Genomic DNA, 17,062 nt, shown 5'->3' on the forward strand with positions numbered 1-17,062 from the left:
AACGCCGTGAGCTGACACCGTTCGAACGGGGTGTGGTTGTCGGTGCCCGACGGATGGGAAGTGCGATTTCGGAAGTGGTGCGGGAATTCGGCTTCACACGATCAACCGTGTCCAGGGTGTATCGTGAATAGTTGAAGAGGGTGTCACCGTCCACAACAGACGAACGACCGGCCGTCCAGCCACCCTCGATGACCGTGACCGGCGACATCTGAGACAGATGGGCAACCGTGCAACAAATCATGGCTCAATTCAACACAGGCCGTGCTAGACACGTCTTCCAGTGGACAATCCGTAGGAACATGGGTTCTATGGGGTACGGGAGCCGACGCCGCACATGGGTGCCACTGTTAACCCAATGTCATCGGGCACAATGAAGCGCATTTGTCGCCAGACACAAGGGATGGACAATGGAACAATGGTGTAACGTAATATGGTCAGATAAATCATGATTTAAACTGCACCATGCTGATGGGAGGCACTGTGTATGGCGCAGACCACATGAAGAGATGGATCATGCCTGCCTCAAAGGTGTGGTCCAGGGCCCTGGTGTCTCTGTTATGGTCTGGGGTGCATTTTCCTGGTATGGAATGGGCCCCCTAGTTGTTCTGGAAGAGACTTTGAATAGTATGCACTATGTTGAGCTGCTCGGAGACCATCTCCATCCATTTTTGGTCTTCCAGCACCCAGACAGTTCTGCGGTGTTTCAAATTGATAACGCACTGCCACATCGCTCCCGCATCGCCCGCGAAGGGTTCCAGGAATATGCAGCAGAGGTCCAACAACTACCATGTCCACCCAGGAGCCCCGATATGAACCCCATCGAGCATATCTGGGATGTCTTGGAACGCAGGCTCCATGCCATGGATCGTGCACCCACAAACAGACCAGCATTGGCGGCCGCTCTGCAAACGATTTGGTGTTAGCTGCGTCTCACTGCAGTTTGCAGGGCCAGAGGAGGCCCCATATGCTATTAGGTGAGTATCCCATGACATTTGCTAAGTCAGTGTAGATATCAGTGTATTTTCTATGTAAATATTGCTTTGTTTGAAATTATACTTCGTGAGATTCATTTGTAGTGTTTGTTGATGTGAAGAGGTTCTGATCCCCTCAGTCCTGTACTGTTGGTCATCAAACGTGGTGAGATGTGTCTTCACCCTAGTTCAGTTTATTATTATTATTAGTGGATTACATGTCTGTATATGGGAAATGTTTTCAGCTTTTTCTTCATCTTACGTTTTGTGTGTAATTTTGTTACACTATATTTAAATTAGGCCGCCACTCTAAGATTAATCCCAGATTAAATAATTGTTGTTTAGAATATGTTAATTGGGAATATTTTCAGGGAATATCTTCGCATACGCAAAATCGTTAACTATGTGTAAATAGATGATGTGTTGAATGTTATTGTGATAGGAGTTTAAAATTTTTACTCAAAAATTTAATAATTCACATAAGGGTTGATGACATTTAAACATTTGATAATCAAAAGGAGAGTCACTCCATTATTTAATTAACAAATTAATGGACAATTTCATCAAACTTGATGACTGAAACTATGAACTTGATCCAATTATTGACACTCGTGAAATTTGCAATCAGTGTTTTATGTGATTTGATAACGGGAACTTGAGCTCCATGGCTTCATTGAGTGTTTATTGATTTGTTCGTATTAACTGATTTCTATTTATCAGGGTTATAAAATTTTGATTTTATGTTTAACCCATTAACGCCTGAATTATTTTTTTCTAAATTTTTATTTGTTTTTTACATTATTATGACTCTAAGTAACACAAACACACTGAAAAAGAAATGTTTAATGTTATTCATCACTCAGTTTTGAAAATATTTGCCGTTACCATATGGCAACGCTAGGCGCTTCTACTACCTACGTATATTGGATATCACTTTGATTAAAAATTTACACTCTGAATCATCGGCAGGCTACTATTCTACATTATGATTATTATTAAATGTAATACTACTAAAATTCAATAACAATTAGAACTTCACATTTGATATATTACACACATCACTTCTTTCTGTGTTTGTAAAACCACACGGTCTAGCCAGTATGAAAAGGAACAAAACAGTCGATGCACAATCCCACTCCACACTTCAAGCACATTGTCCTCACACTGGATTTACAGTTTTCATTAGCGCACCTTTTCCTCTTCTTTCCTTCTGTGTGCTGGACAAGGTGGTCAGTTTTATCAAGTCTTACAGAATCTGATATGCGGCCGCTAAGAGAGGTCCGTGAAACTGCTGGTCGTCCAGCTCCTTCGTTGGATAACTTTATTTCAGCGTTAGCCAGTAATTGACGAGACGTCAGGTTGTCAGCTAATCCACCTTCATCCTCATTTCCAGAATCCTCATCTGTGTCTATATTTGGTATTGGTGGTTCAATAAACACATCACCGTCAATATCATCATTGTAAATGATGTCCAGTGCTTCAGCAAGTGAAAACCCGCTCCTAAAACAATAAAGCAAAATATACGTTTTACTGAGTATAAACGCCTAGCGTTACCATATGGTAAACTTGAAATTCGGAAGCTATAACTTCCACATGTTTTGAGTAAAATCATTTGTTATGGTCATAGAATGTATATTACACTATACAAATAAGTATAACACCAAAAAATAATCCATGTAATAATTATAAGCTTATAAAAATGCACTTACTCGAAGCGGATGTCCATTTTTGCTGCACATTCAGCGATAGCAATTTTTGAACTGTCTGTATGCTATTATTGTAACAAACACGTCAATGAGCGCTACATTGTCGTAAGCGCGGTTCCCTTATAGAGCGATAAGCAGTGGTACCAATCTGCCAGCACAACTGTTGAAAGTACAGTAACAGCTTTAATAATGTATTACATGTGTTACCATATGGTAACGCTAGGCGTTAATGGGTTAAACGAGAGTAATTAAACCTTTTAAAACCTATTTTTATGCTTATCATTTGCCAAGAATGCATTCTAGTCTCTTCCGTTCATTTATGCCTGTAAGCTAAATTTACATTAGTTTTATTTTCATAACTGCGGATGGTCTATGGCCCTGAGAGGCCGGTGCTCGCATCTCAGAATGGAGGATGTGCGGTTGACCTCGCATTGTCATAGGGCATTTGTTATTTCATGAGTTCGGATTATTTTTTTCAATACAGATGAGTTAGCATTTGTCACTAGACAGAAAAGGTCCCTTGACTGTTGATCTCTGTGGCGCATGGTCCCATGTGTTCATGACCCGTCTGGGGTAAATTTCGTTGTCACATGGTCCTATGAGCTATGGGGGTTGATGGGAAATGTCTCAATATTGATGTATGGCAAATACTGACAAGAAATAATTTTAATATGTACTGACTACACAGAATAAAAAAATATTCTGAGTTATTAAAATACAAAAAATTATTAGTTGATATTTAGTTTTTTTTATTTTCAGGAAATAACTTTTAATCACTTTCTGTTTCAGTTTATATTTGAAAAAAACTTTTGCAATACAACAGAATGTACGTAATTAAAAACCTAAGACGCTAATGCCGTGATGGTTCTTGGCCTAACAAGGGACAGCTGTTCATTGCAAAGGCCTGCAGTATAGGAGGTGACGTATGGTCAATGCAACGAATCCTCTCGGTTGTTATTCTAAGATTTCTAAACTGGAGTTGCCATCTCACAGTCAGGTAGCTCCTCAATTGTAATCATTTAGATTGAGAGAACCTTGAACCAACCCTCAGTTCTAGGTAAAAATCTCTGAGCTGGCTGAGAATCGGAACCCTTGGCCTCCGAGTGAGAGGCAGTCATGGTACATGTGACTCCCGAGGACCAGCATATGCGTAATGATAGAGAATTTATTTATGAACAGAATTCTGTAAAATAATTACTCTGAATGAGAAAAAGAAGAACAATACATATTCAGATCTATGTCACTAGTAAAAATAAGGAAAATCAGAAGATAATTTTATTCACCGAAAATTGTTGAGGTCAAGACTTATCACAGGATAATATTACGTTGTTATCCAAAGTTTTAGACCACTGTTGAATTACTTAGGAGTATGGTTGTATATTTACACTAACAGATAATTAACACCTGTCACTAATATTAATAGGAACTATACAGACAAAAGCCAAACGCAGCTTTTAATTGTAGTGCATCTCCAACATCAAGGTCATAAATTGGGTGACAGTTCATCACAGGTAAGGAGTTGGTCAGCATAGCGATTGGTCTCTCTGACTATTAGGTTTATCAGAGAGAAAGTGAACAATAAATTGAAGTATGATATGGGAGGAGAATCAGACAGATGCGCACAGCACGTAAAATATAAGATGAAATTAAAATAAGGCTCTTAGTGAGATCTAAAATCCTTAGATGGGTTGTAATGCATTGTAATGTTAAAATGTTTCATTAGTGCTTCCTGTTAAAATATCTTGAAAACGTTGAAAAATATCCTCTATTGGAAGTTGTCAATGGCACATTCTTAGATTACAGTTGGTAGAGATTCGCAATTCAATGCAGTGTCCATGAAGTTAACCTTTTGTTACAGCATGTGGTGTGTGGCCTACTGTTGTTTGCCTCGTACTAACAGGACAACTCCTCAATTGTTCTCAATTAGGCTGAGTAGACCTTGAGCCAGCCCTCTTATTGAGGTAAAAATCCCTCATCTGGCTGGGAATCAAACCCAGAGCCTTTTGGTTAGAGGAAGTTTTGCTACCCTAGAATATAGCAAAGATATTTTATGAGACATCACATTTCAGACTGTCTTAACCTGTGCCATGAGAAGCAATAAGTGATCACATACATCCTCATTACTAATTAATAATGTTAATTGGCTTTACTTCCCACTAACTACCTTTACAGTTTTTGGAGGTGCCAAAATGCCAGAATTTACTTTTATGTCCTTTTATGTGCTACTAAATCTGCCGAAATGATGCTGACGTATTTGAGCACCTTCAAAAAATACCATCGAACTGAACTAGGATCGAATCTGACAAGTGGGGATCAGAAGGCCAGCGCCTCAACCATATGAGCCACTCAGCCTGGCCGTCCTCTTTACTGAACTCAGCAGTATACACTAAATCAGTAGACCAAAAAATAATTCATTTCTATTGTATTAGTGTGCACAAGATTAGTATGATTTGGTTTGAAATAATTTATACAAACTTTCTGTAGTTTGCCATTTGTCCAAACTATTAATGATGAATGAAAAGAAAAGTCACCTCAAATTAGAAAAGTAGAGTAACTGGAGTTCCGAGGTCAAGCTGACAGCTGAGTTTCTACACCCTGTTCTGGAGTAGGCCCTATACATACAGAAGATAGCACAACAGATGTTAATAGTATAAGGACTAAAAGGTATTGAGCAGGTGTTCACTGGGCAAATAAACAAAAACTTGTGGCCCCAGGGACTGCACGATACCAATTAAGGGTTAGAATTGGGAGTATGATACAATACAAAAATGACCATGGCAGAGGTTAATAACAATATAAGCATAATTGGAAAAGTCGTTGAAATTTTAAACAAAATTGTTTCCGTTTCACAAAAAATGAGTATCAAAAATAAATCACAGGTCATCAGCTGAGCACTTAAGAAGATTGGAAATATGAGGAAGATTAATAGCATGGTGAATGTTCTTTGAAGTGAGTACTGATGAAAACGTATGTTCAAGCCAATGGGAAGTAAAACTCGGCCACTTATTGGAAGCTATGATCACTAGGCTTCAATTACCTCCTTCCTTTTTTTTTTTACAATTTGCTTTACTTCACACTGACACACATAGGTCTTATGGTGACAAGGGGATAGGAAAGGGCTGGGAGAGGAAAGGAAGTATACGTGGCCTTAATTAAGGTACAGCACCAGCATTTGCCTCATGTGAAAATGGGAAAACCACAGAAAACCATCTTCTGGGCTGCCGACAGTGGGGTTTAAACTCACTATCTCCTGAATGCAAGCTGACAGCTGCGTGATCCAAGCCACATAGCCACTCACTTGGTGCTTGAATTACTATAATTATTATAATTCAATATCATACGACCATCATCCATGGAAAAAAAAACCAAACACAGTATGTTACAAAGTAATATTTGTAGAAATAATTTTTGTTTTCTCTTTACGCCGCACCGACATAGATAGGTCTTAAGGTGAAGATGGGACAGGGAAGGCCTAGGAATTGGAAGGAAGCTGACGTGGCCTTAATTAAGGTACAGCCTCAGCATTTGCCTGGTGTGAAAATGGGAAACAACGGAAAACCGTCTTCAGGGCTGCCGACAATGGGGTTCGAACCCACTATCTCCTGAATGAAAGCTCACAGCTATGCATCCTTAACTGCATGGCCAACTTGCACGGTAGAAAGAATGAAATGGCTGGAAGAAATGAAGAGTACTACCACCTGCCATGAACTTCATGGTCATATAATCATATAAGCAGCAAATTTAATAGCTGTGATTGTTGGAGTGAACTGTTGATTTAATAATGTGAAAAATGGGAGAGTAAATTAAAATTGAATTGTTGATTGATTATCCTGAATAATAATTGAACTTCTTTATTGCTGAATTCCAAATGAAGTTTAGGAGTTCATAATTAGATGTTTTGTTTTGGAAGTTCTCTGTATGAATATTTCTCATTATTGTGAGCTGTTACTACTAAGATGGGATTTAATTAGTGAATGTGAAAAACTCTTGCAGAGTTCTCAGCTCCAATCAATAAAATTATTCCATTAAGACTGTTAAGTTTACACAGGAAGATATTGCATGTAAATCATATTTCACTTCTGATATCTGTATTTGTGGTGTGAATATTGATGTTTCTTTCATCATTGTGTTGTTGTTTGGGTCATCAGTCCATAGAGTAGATTGATGCAGCTCTCCATGCCACTCTATCCTGTGCTAACCTTTTCATTTCCACATAACTATTAAATTTGCTTTAATCTGCTTGTCGTATTCATACCTTGGTGTGTCTTGTCTTAAGATGTGTCCTATCATTCTACCTCTTCGTCAAATTTAGGCAATCCAGTTCAGTACCCCTTCATTTGTGATTTGATCTACCCATTTCACCTTCATCATTCTTCTGTAACACCACATTTCAAAAGCTTCTATTCTCTTTCTTTCTGAGTTAATTATTGTCCATGTTTCACTTCCATACAATGCAGTGCTCCAGACAAAAGAATTCAAAAACCTCTTTCTAATTCCTGCGCCAATGTTCAAAGTGAGCAAATTTCTTCTTTTTAAAGAAAGGCTTCCTTGCTTGTGCTAGTCTGCATTTTATGTCCTTACTTTTGCCATTGTTAGTTATTTCACTACCCAAGTAACAATATTAATCTACTTCCTTTAAGACTTCATTTTCTATTCTGCATCACCTGACTTTGTTCGACTGCACTCCATTACTTTTGTTTTGGACTATTTTCAACTTATACTCCTTTTTCTAGACTCTCTCCATACCATTCAGCAATTTTTCCAGATATTCTGCAGAATTAAATAAAATAACAATATCATCAGCAAATCTCAGAGTTTTGATTTCCTCTCTTTAGATTGTGATTTTATTTCCAAATTCTTTAATTTCCTTTACCACCTTCTCTACATGAACATTGAAAAGGAGGATGGACAAACTGCAACCTTGACTCACTCCTTTCTGGATTGCTGCTTCTTTTTCAAAGCACTTGATTCTTATCACTGCAGACTGATTTTTGTACAGATTGTAGATAATTCTTTCTCGGTATCTGATCCCAGTCCCCTTCAGAATGAATAGTTTGGTCCAATCAACATTACTGAATGCCTTTTGTAGATCTACCAACGCCATGTAAATGGGCTTGTCTTTCTTAATTTTATCCTCTAAGATCAGATGTAAAGTCAGGATTTTTTTTTTCTAGTTGTTTTACGTTGCACCAACACAGATAGGTCTTACGGCGAGAATGGGACAGGAAAGGGCTAGGAGTGGGAAGGAAGCGGCCATGGCCTTAATTAAGGTACCGGTACAGCCCCAGCATTTGCCTGGTGTGAAAATGGGAAACCACGGAAAACCATTTTCAGGGCTGCCGACAGTGGGGTTCGAACCTATCTCCCGAATACTGGATACTGGCTACTAGCCAGGATTGTTTCACATGTTTCTACATTTCTTCCAAAGCCAAAGTAATCATCTCCCAACTCAACTTCAACTTGTCTTTCCATTCTTCTGTAAATAATAAGTGTTAAAATTTTGAATGTGTGAGATACCAAACTGATGGTGCGGTAGTTTTCAAACTTGTCAGCGCCTTCTTTCTTGGGAACAGGTAAAATAACATACTGTCTAAAATTGGATGGCACTTCTCCTGTATCATACATTTTACACACTAAATGGAGTAAGTAAAATTCTTTCAAGAATAAAGTTTAATGTGTCCACCTATTCAATACAATTATATTCGGTAGTGATTAAATCCTACATGAATTACATATACTAATTAGGTACATGTTTTGCCCTAGTTTTGGGCATCTTCAGTCTAATAATAATCTTAAGGTCAAGTCCTTAAACCAATTAAACATTAGAACTTACAACTAAATACTATGGTCTTATGCTTAATTTTTTTTTTTTTTAAGTTGTGCTTTAGGTGATATTTACATAGATTTAAAATGTGTACATTAATTAAAACCCAGAATTTGTGACAAGAAAGCAATTAAAATTATCATACAATGACTAGAAATTGTCCAAAGCATAAACTAGAACTTCTCCAACAGTATGGATGAATCATTAGGTTGATAGTTTATAAAAATGTGTTCACATTGACTAGAAATTGACCAAAGCGTAAATTGGAACTTCTCCAATTGTATGGATGGATCATTAGGTTGATAGTTGATACAAATGTGTTCATTCAAAGGTGGTTATGATCACCTATGCCGTAAGTACACAGCTACAAAACCGGAACCGTGGTATAATGTCGATCTTGTTCAGTTTGGATATCCCATTAGGAAAGAAGCGCGGTTGGATGGTATTATTTTAGAGGTTAAAAACATGTATGTTGGAACATGTCAATATCATTCATTAGTCAGGTGCCATCCAATTTTAGACAGTATGTTATTTTACCTGTTCCCAAGAAAGAAGGTGCTGACGAGTTTGAAAACTACCGCACCATCAGTTTAGTATCTCACACATGCAAAATTTTAACACATTATTTACAGAAGAATGGAAAGACAACATGTTCCAACATACACTTTCTAACCTCTAAAATAATACCATCCAACCACGTTTCTTTCTAATGGGGTATCCATGCCCAACAAGATTGACATTATACCATGGTTCCGGTTTTGTAGCTGTGTACTTACGGCATAGGTGATCATAACTACATTTCAATGAACACATTTGTATCAACTATCAACCTAATGATTCATCCATACAATTGGAGAAGTTCCAATTTACGCTTTGGTCATTTTCTAGTCAATGTGAACACACTTGTATAAACTATCAACCTAATAATTCATCCATTCAGTTGGAGAAGTTCCAATTTACACTTTAGACAATTTCTAGTCATTGTATGATAATTTTAATTGCTTCCTTGTCACAAATTCTGGGTTTTAATTAATGTAAACATTTTAAATCTATGTAAATATCTCCTAAAGCACAACTTTTTGTAAAAAATTTTTGAAGCATAAGACCATTGTATTTAGTTTTAAGTTCTTATGTTTAATTGGTTTCAGGACTTGACCTTAAGATTATTATTAGGCTGAAGATGCCCAAAACTAGGGCAAAACATGCACCTAATTAGTATATGTAATTCATGTAGGATTTAATCACTACAGAATATAACTGTATTGAATAGGTGGACACAGTAAATTTTACTCTTGAAAGAATTTTACTTATTGTTATCTTCAATACAGAACAAATATGAGATTAGTTACTTGTAACTAAATGGAGTAACCTTGCCATGCTGGTTACTTCTAAGGCAGTCACTAATTCTGAGGGTATAATTATCATCAATTCCAGATGCCTTGTTCCTTTTTAGGTTCTTCAAAGCTCTGTTGAATTCTGACCTCAAAATTGGGTCTCCTATTTCATCAGCATCGACAGCCTCTACTTCTCTTAGATATGAAGCCTCCATGGTATGTAGAATTATTTATTTCTTCTTCCAGATTGAGCTATGTTGTTGTTTTCTGTACATTTCATAGTTTGCTGTCATTTTGAATGCATTACAGTATTCTTTGCCAAGGCAACCAAAATACCTCTACTCGATCTGAGGTAATCAGTCTCCCAGATGCAAATCGACTACTTTTCCTCTTCTTGTTCCAAAACCTTATCACCTACTTCTTTCCCTTCATACAACTGTTGGATCTTACCATCTTTCTGACTTGTCTTCTTTCCGTAGAAGTGGTTTTCCACTGGAGTTCTTAATATTCATACACTTAGCAATGATCTTGAAGTTTCCCTCATGTCTCAGAGTTTGCTTCCATTGGCCTCGAAACTCTGTGGAACAAGACTTTTCAGAACTGTTCTTTCCAAATATGCATCTATATTTCATGGGGCTTTTATAGTTGGCAGAACCGTAGTGCTTTGAAAGGGTTTCATATTGTCTCTCTGCAGTTTTTTCTTCCTCAGTCTCCAAGAATGTTTTCTTTTTCTCCTCTAGCAGAGCGTTATGAGTGAGATGTTTATGTTCAAACAGTTTTATTATAATCAGATAATTCTGTTTTCGACTGATGTTTTTGCCCTTTTGTTGGTTATTTACCACTACTCTCCTCTTTTCATTACACGCACCATCATATTAATGTTTGCCGGACTAAGTAGCTTGGACAGTAGAGCGCTGCCTTCTGAGTCCAACTTGGCAGGTTCGATCCTAGCTCAGTCCGGTGGTATTTGAAGGTGCTCAAATACGTCAGCCTCATGTCAGTATATTTACTGCCACATTAAAGAACTCCTGCGGGATAAAATTCCATCATCTCAGCGTCTCCAAAAACCATAAAAGTAGTTAGTGGGACGTAAAATCAGTAACATTATTATAAACCAATGTTTGGCTTGTCTTGATGCAGCAAAGCACCCATCACCATGGCCAATGAACTCATATCCAAGTGCCTGGGTATCAAAACATAACACACACTTTTCTTTCATATCCTGATCTGTGCAGTTTGATGTTTGTACAGATTGTACATGCAGCATCTACCTTCTCTCCAACCATCAATTTTCAGCATCTGTACACTTCTCATTCTTCTTCTTTACTTTCTTTAGATGCCTATACTCCAGTTTGCTCTTTATATTTTCCATTCTTATATTATTGCCATTTGTCAATCAGGTCTTGTATATCATAAGTTATACATTGAATTCTACTTGATCGTGCCTTCTTTCCTATCTTTACTAACTGCAAATGTAGGATGTGAGATATTTTCCAGTGATACAAAAATCACTATTGAGGAAAAAGAAGTTCAATGTTAGTATTCTCTCAAAGAAATAAGGTTGTAAAAGTGAAATTTAATTACAACAAATCATGCGAAGAGTTCAAAATACCAATAAGATATGGCCTAGAATTATTGAATAAGGCAAAAGTATAACATATATGAATAACATTGAATTACATGCCCACAGTAACTTGCAAATTAAGCTGAACTCAGGAGTTTCATAGGCCTTTCATAACTTTTTGTATAAACTGTTAATCATTTGTAACCATTACTTATATGTAACTGCTAGCAATTTGTTGCTGTTGTGTGTGAAAATAACTACGTAAATTGTATGAAATTTTTTTCAAATGACGTTTACACTTATTATTATTATTATTATTATTATTATTATTATTATTATTATTATTATTATTTGCTATTTGCTTTACATTACAAGATATTAGAATCATTCCGTATTGGTGGTTTTCACTTTACAAAGGAAAAATTAAGTGTATCCTCCTAATTCAATACAAAACATAATTCCATCATTAGATGAAGCAATAAATTTCAAACATGTTTCGACTCGTTTGAGCCATCTTCAGTGAAATACAGGGGGGGGGGGGGGGGTAAAGTAATCTACATAATACAAGCTAGAAGTGTGCTAAAAACATAATGAAGGAACAAAAGAAAAAACAAAAGAGACATGATGGAAAAAAAAAACAATAACAATCTATATATATAAAAGAACTTGTCCTGACTGACTGACTGACTGACTGACTGACTGACTGACTGACTGACTGACTGACTGACTGACTGACTGACTGACTGACTGACTGACTGACTGACTGACTGATTCATCATCGCCGAGCCAAAACTACTGGACGTAAAGAAATGAAATTTTGGAGATTCTTTCATATTAACATGTAGGTGCTCGCTAAGAGAGGATTTTTGGATATTCTGTCACTATGGGGGTGAAAACGGGGGTGAATTTTTAAAATGAGAATATCTATATCTCAAAAACTTAAAAGTTTACAGATGTAGCAATTGGTATTTGGAATCTTCTTTAAAAAACTGAAGATGTTACAGACATGAAAATTGAAATTTGGAATCTCCTTTGAAAATAAAGAAATACAAATTTTTGCGTTTTTGGATAATCCGAAGAATAGGGGGTGATCAGGAGTGAAAAACGGGGTGAATTTTTAAAAAAAGACCATATCTGCAAATTATCTCAGACACGTAACATATTACAGATTTGAAAACTGGTATTTGGAATTTCCTGTATCATCATCATTTCCCTTTATCCAGCTGTAGCCGGGTAGGGGCAAATATGGTTCCTCTCCACTTTCTTCGGTCTTTCCACCACTCCTCCTCCAACACTGTGTCCCAGTCCAGGTTTCTTTCTATAATGCTGCGTTGGATGGTATCCTTCCATCTCAATCGTGGTCGTCCACGGCCTCTCCTTCCTTGGATTTGCATTTCCATCACCTTTTTTGGCATTCTTTCGTCGCTCATTCGCTTTATGTGCCCAAACCATCTTAGTCGGCTCTTCTCTATTCTATCATTCATTTTTTCCACTCCAATTTCTTCCCGGATTTTCTCATTCCTTATTTTGTCTCTTCTACTCTTCTGTATCATACTCCTCAAGAATTTCATTTCGGCTGCCTGTATTCGACTCTCATCCTTCTTTGTCATTGTCCAAGTTTCTGCTCCGTAAGTTGTTATGGGTACGTAATACATCTTGTACATAGTATCCTTTGCTTCCATTGGCACATCTTTGTCCCATAACATATTTCTTACACTATGATAGAAACAACTTCCAGCTTGAATCCTTTTACTAATCTCAGCATCCAGTCGAGCATTCTCCATTAATTCACTCCCCAGGTATTTAAACGTTTCCACTACTTCCAGGGACTTGTCTGCAAGTCTAATCTGACCTTTCCCTTCTTTCTCCCCTCTAGTCATAACGAGAGTTTTTTTTTTTTTTTTTTTTTTTTTTGCTAGGGGCTTTACGTCGCACCGACACAGATAGGTCTTACGGCGACGATGGGATAGGAAAGGCCTAGGAGTTGGAAGGAAGCGGCCATGGCCTTAATTAAGGTACAGCCCCAGCATTTGTCTGGTGTGAAAATGGGAAACCACGGAAAACCATCTTTAGGGCTGCCGATAGTGGGATTCGAACCTACTATCTCCCGGATGCAAGCTCACAGCCGCACGCCTCTACGCGCACGGCCAACTCGCCCGGTAACGAGAGTTTTACTCTTTTCTACACTTATTTTCAATCCACATTCTTCAATCTTCCCATTCACCACATTCAACTGTTCTTGAACCTTCCTGTCATCTTCTCCCCAAATCACAATATCATCTGCAAATAACATCATGTTCATTTCTCTTCCTCCATATGCTGCTTTTGCCGTTCTCATGATGTCATCCATTACTATTGTAAACAGGATTGGTGATAGAACACTTCCCTGTCTCAGCCCGCTAGTGATTTTGAACCAACTTGTCCTGCCAACTTGTGTTTGCACGCAACTACAACATTCCTTATACAATGCCATGATCATTTTTATTAATCCCTGTCCAATTCCTTTTTGCACCAAACTGTCCCAAACTTTCGTCCTAGGGACACTGTCATATGCCTTTTCAATATCAATGAATGTCATCACCATATCATTCCCGTACTCCCAATGCTTTTCCATTAGTTGTCTCATAATGAAAATGGGCTCTATTGTTGACCTTCCACTTCTGAAACCAAACTGATTTTCCTGTATCTGCTTCTCAACCCTCAACCTTATTCTACTTTCCAGTATCCTTTCCATTATCTTAGCAACATGGGATATTAGAGTAATTCCCCTGTAGTTCTTCAAAACTTTCTTATCACCTTTCTTGAAAATTGGCATGATTATTCCTTTTTGCCAATCCTCAGGGACCTCCTTATTCTCCCAGACATTCCTGAGAAACCGACATGTCCACTGCAGGCCAACAGCTCCAGCTGCCTTTATCATCTCCACTGAAATTTCATCTATTCCAGCAGTTTTTCCATTTTTCATCTTTCTTACTGCCATTTCAATTTCATTCATTGTAATTTCTTTATCCATTTCTTCGTCAACTAATTGCCTTTCCTGGTCGTCCATTGAATGACTGTCATCCGTTCTTACGTTCAGCAGCTTCTGAAAATATTCTCTCCATCTATTTCTTATTTCTTCTGGCTTTGTTAAAATTATGCCACCTTCATCCTTCACAAATCTGGTGTTTACTTGATCTCTCTTTTTGTTTCTTAAGATACCATACAGTAATTTCTTGCTGCCCTGCGTATCATCTCTCAATGTCTGTGTGAATAAGGCCCAGCTTTTCCTCTTTCCTTCCTCCACTACTTTGTGTTTCTTTGTCTTTCACATTTCCTGATGTTTTACCACAGACCTTTTCTGCACATCCAACCAGTGCTTCCTTAAATCTTTTCCATTCCTCTTCAACATTCCCCACCTCTGTCCTGGGTACCAAGGGTATTATTTCCCTTTGAAATTCTTCTTGTATGCTGTATTTCCTGTAAAAGTAAAGAAATATAAAGAATTTTTTGGAAAATCCAGTTAAGGGGAACTGAAAAAGGGGATGAAATTTTAAAATTAGCATATCTACAGTATATCGCAAAATTTTAACAGTTTGCTGACGTGAACATTGGTATTTGGAACCTCGTTTAAAAACCGGGAAACACGCATTCTTTGGTTTTCGGGGAAAGCCCTTAACGGGGGGGGGGGGGGGAGTGGGGGGGAGTGGGGGGGGGTGAGGTGAAAGAATTGAAATATTAGTTGAATTATTTGTATGAGAATGTATACACCAAAAAATCTAAAGGTGTTAGAAACGTGAAGACTGGTATTTGGAATCCCCTTTAAAAATAAAGAAACATGCATTTGGTGGGGGAATGAACTTGGTGGAAGGGGGTGGGGGGTGGAAATGGAGATGAATTCCTTTTACGAGGATACATATATCTCAAAAACTGAAGATTTTACAGTCATGATAATTGGTATTTGGAAGCTCTTTTAAGAAACGGGTACTGTTTGTTTTTGGAAAATTCACTTGATTGGGGAATGTGAAAGGAAGTAAAAAAACTGAATTCATTTTTCTGGAGAAACATATATCTCAAAACTGAAGGTTACAGACGTGGAAATTTGTATTTGGAATTTCCTTTAAAAATAAAAAAACACGCATATTTTGGGTGGGGCAAAACCAACTTAACGGGCGGGGGTGGAGTGAAAAAGGAGTTGAATTCTTTTCATGAGGGTACTTCTGTCTCAACAACTGAAGATGTTACAGACATGAAAATTTGTATTTGGAATTTTCTTTCAAAGTAAAGAAACACGTAATCTTTTGTCTTTGGAAAATCCACTTAAGGGTGTGTGTGTGTGTGTGTGTGTGTGTGTGTGTGTGTGTGTGTGTGTGTGTGTGTGTGTGTGTGTGTGTGTGTGTGTGTGTGTGTGTGTGTGTGAATTAATTGAAAAATTACTTGAATACTTTGTATGAGGATACTTATATCTCAAACACTAAAGATGATACCGATGTGAAAATTAGTATTTGGGATCTCCTTTAAAAATAAAGAAATACGCATTCTGAGGGGGTGAGAAATCAACTTGGGGGCGGGGGCAGAGAAAAAGGAGTTTAATTCCTATTTACGAGGGTACATATATCTCAAAACTGATAATTGGCATTTGGAAGTTCATTTATAAGTAAAGAAACAAGTTTCTTTGTTTTCGGAAAATTCACTTAAGGGGGAGGGTGAAAGGAAGTGAAAAATTAATTCTTTTTATGAAGATATTTATATCTCAAAATCTTAAGGTTACGCACATAAAAATTATTTGGAATCACCTTAAAAAAAAGAAACACGTATTTTTGGAGGAGGGAAACAACTTAACAGGCCTGGGTGAAAAAGGAGTTGAATTCTTTTTATGAGGATACTTATATCTAAAAAACTGAACGTGTTAGAGGCTTGAACATTTGTATTTGGAATCTTCTTTGAAAGTAAAGAAACATGTGTTCTTTTGTCTTTGGAAAATCCACTAAAGGGGGGGGGGGGTGAATGAATTTAAAAATTAGTTGAATTCTTTGTGTGAGGATACTTATATCTCAAAAACTAAATATGTTAAAGACGTGAAAATTGGTATTTGGAATCTCTTTTAAAAATGAAGAAACGCATACTTTTGGGGAGGGGGGAATCAATTTAACGGGTAGGAAGGGGGCTGAAAATGGAGTTGAATTACTGTTATGAGTATGCTTATATATAAAAAACTGAAGATGTTACAGATGTGAAAATTAGTATTTGGAATCTGCTTTGAAAATGAAGAAACACACATTTGCTTTTTGGAAAATCGACGTAAGGGGTGTGGAGCTGAAAAATAAGTAAATAAGGAGTTGAAATATGTTTATGAGGATATCTTATCTTAAAAACTGAAGCTGTTACAGACGTGAAAACATATATTTTTTTGGAATTTCCACTTAAGGTGCAGAGGGGTGGAAAGAAGAAGAAGAAGAAGAAGAAGAATTCGTGTGAGTGTACATTTATCTCAAAAACTGGAGTGTTACTGATGTACAGACATGAAAAGTGGCATTTGGAATCTCCATTAAAAATAATGAAACACGTTATTTTTTCGGAAAATCCAGTTCCAAGGCTGAAAAGAATGGGAAAAGTGGGTGAATTTTTAAAATGAGTACTGGTATATTTTGCATTATATGTCAGAAACTTCACATTTTAGAGAC

At 37.3% G+C, this 17,062-nt stretch overlaps 1 protein-coding gene across 1 annotated transcript; it reads right to left on the reverse strand.

Moving 5' to 3' along the window:
* Positions 1-1,734: 1,734 nt before the first annotated feature.
* On the reverse strand, positions 1,735-2,806 carry LOC137502174 (uncharacterized). Its single transcript, XM_068229192.1, has 2 exons — positions 2,681-2,806; positions 1,735-2,471 (listed from the first exon to the last, which is right to left on the reverse strand). Exons 1-2 carry the CDS (start codon positions 2,695-2,697, stop codon positions 2,063-2,065), a joined length of 426 nt encoding a protein of 141 aa, XP_068085293.1. The 5' UTR covers positions 2,698-2,806; the 3' UTR covers positions 1,735-2,062.
* Positions 2,807-17,062: the final 14,256 nt, after the last annotated feature.

Source organism: Anabrus simplex, chromosome 1 (genome assembly GCF_040414725.1).
Source record: "Anabrus simplex isolate iqAnaSimp1 chromosome 1, ASM4041472v1, whole genome shotgun sequence".
Classification (NCBI taxonomy): domain Eukaryota; kingdom Metazoa; phylum Arthropoda; class Insecta; order Orthoptera; family Tettigoniidae; genus Anabrus; species Anabrus simplex.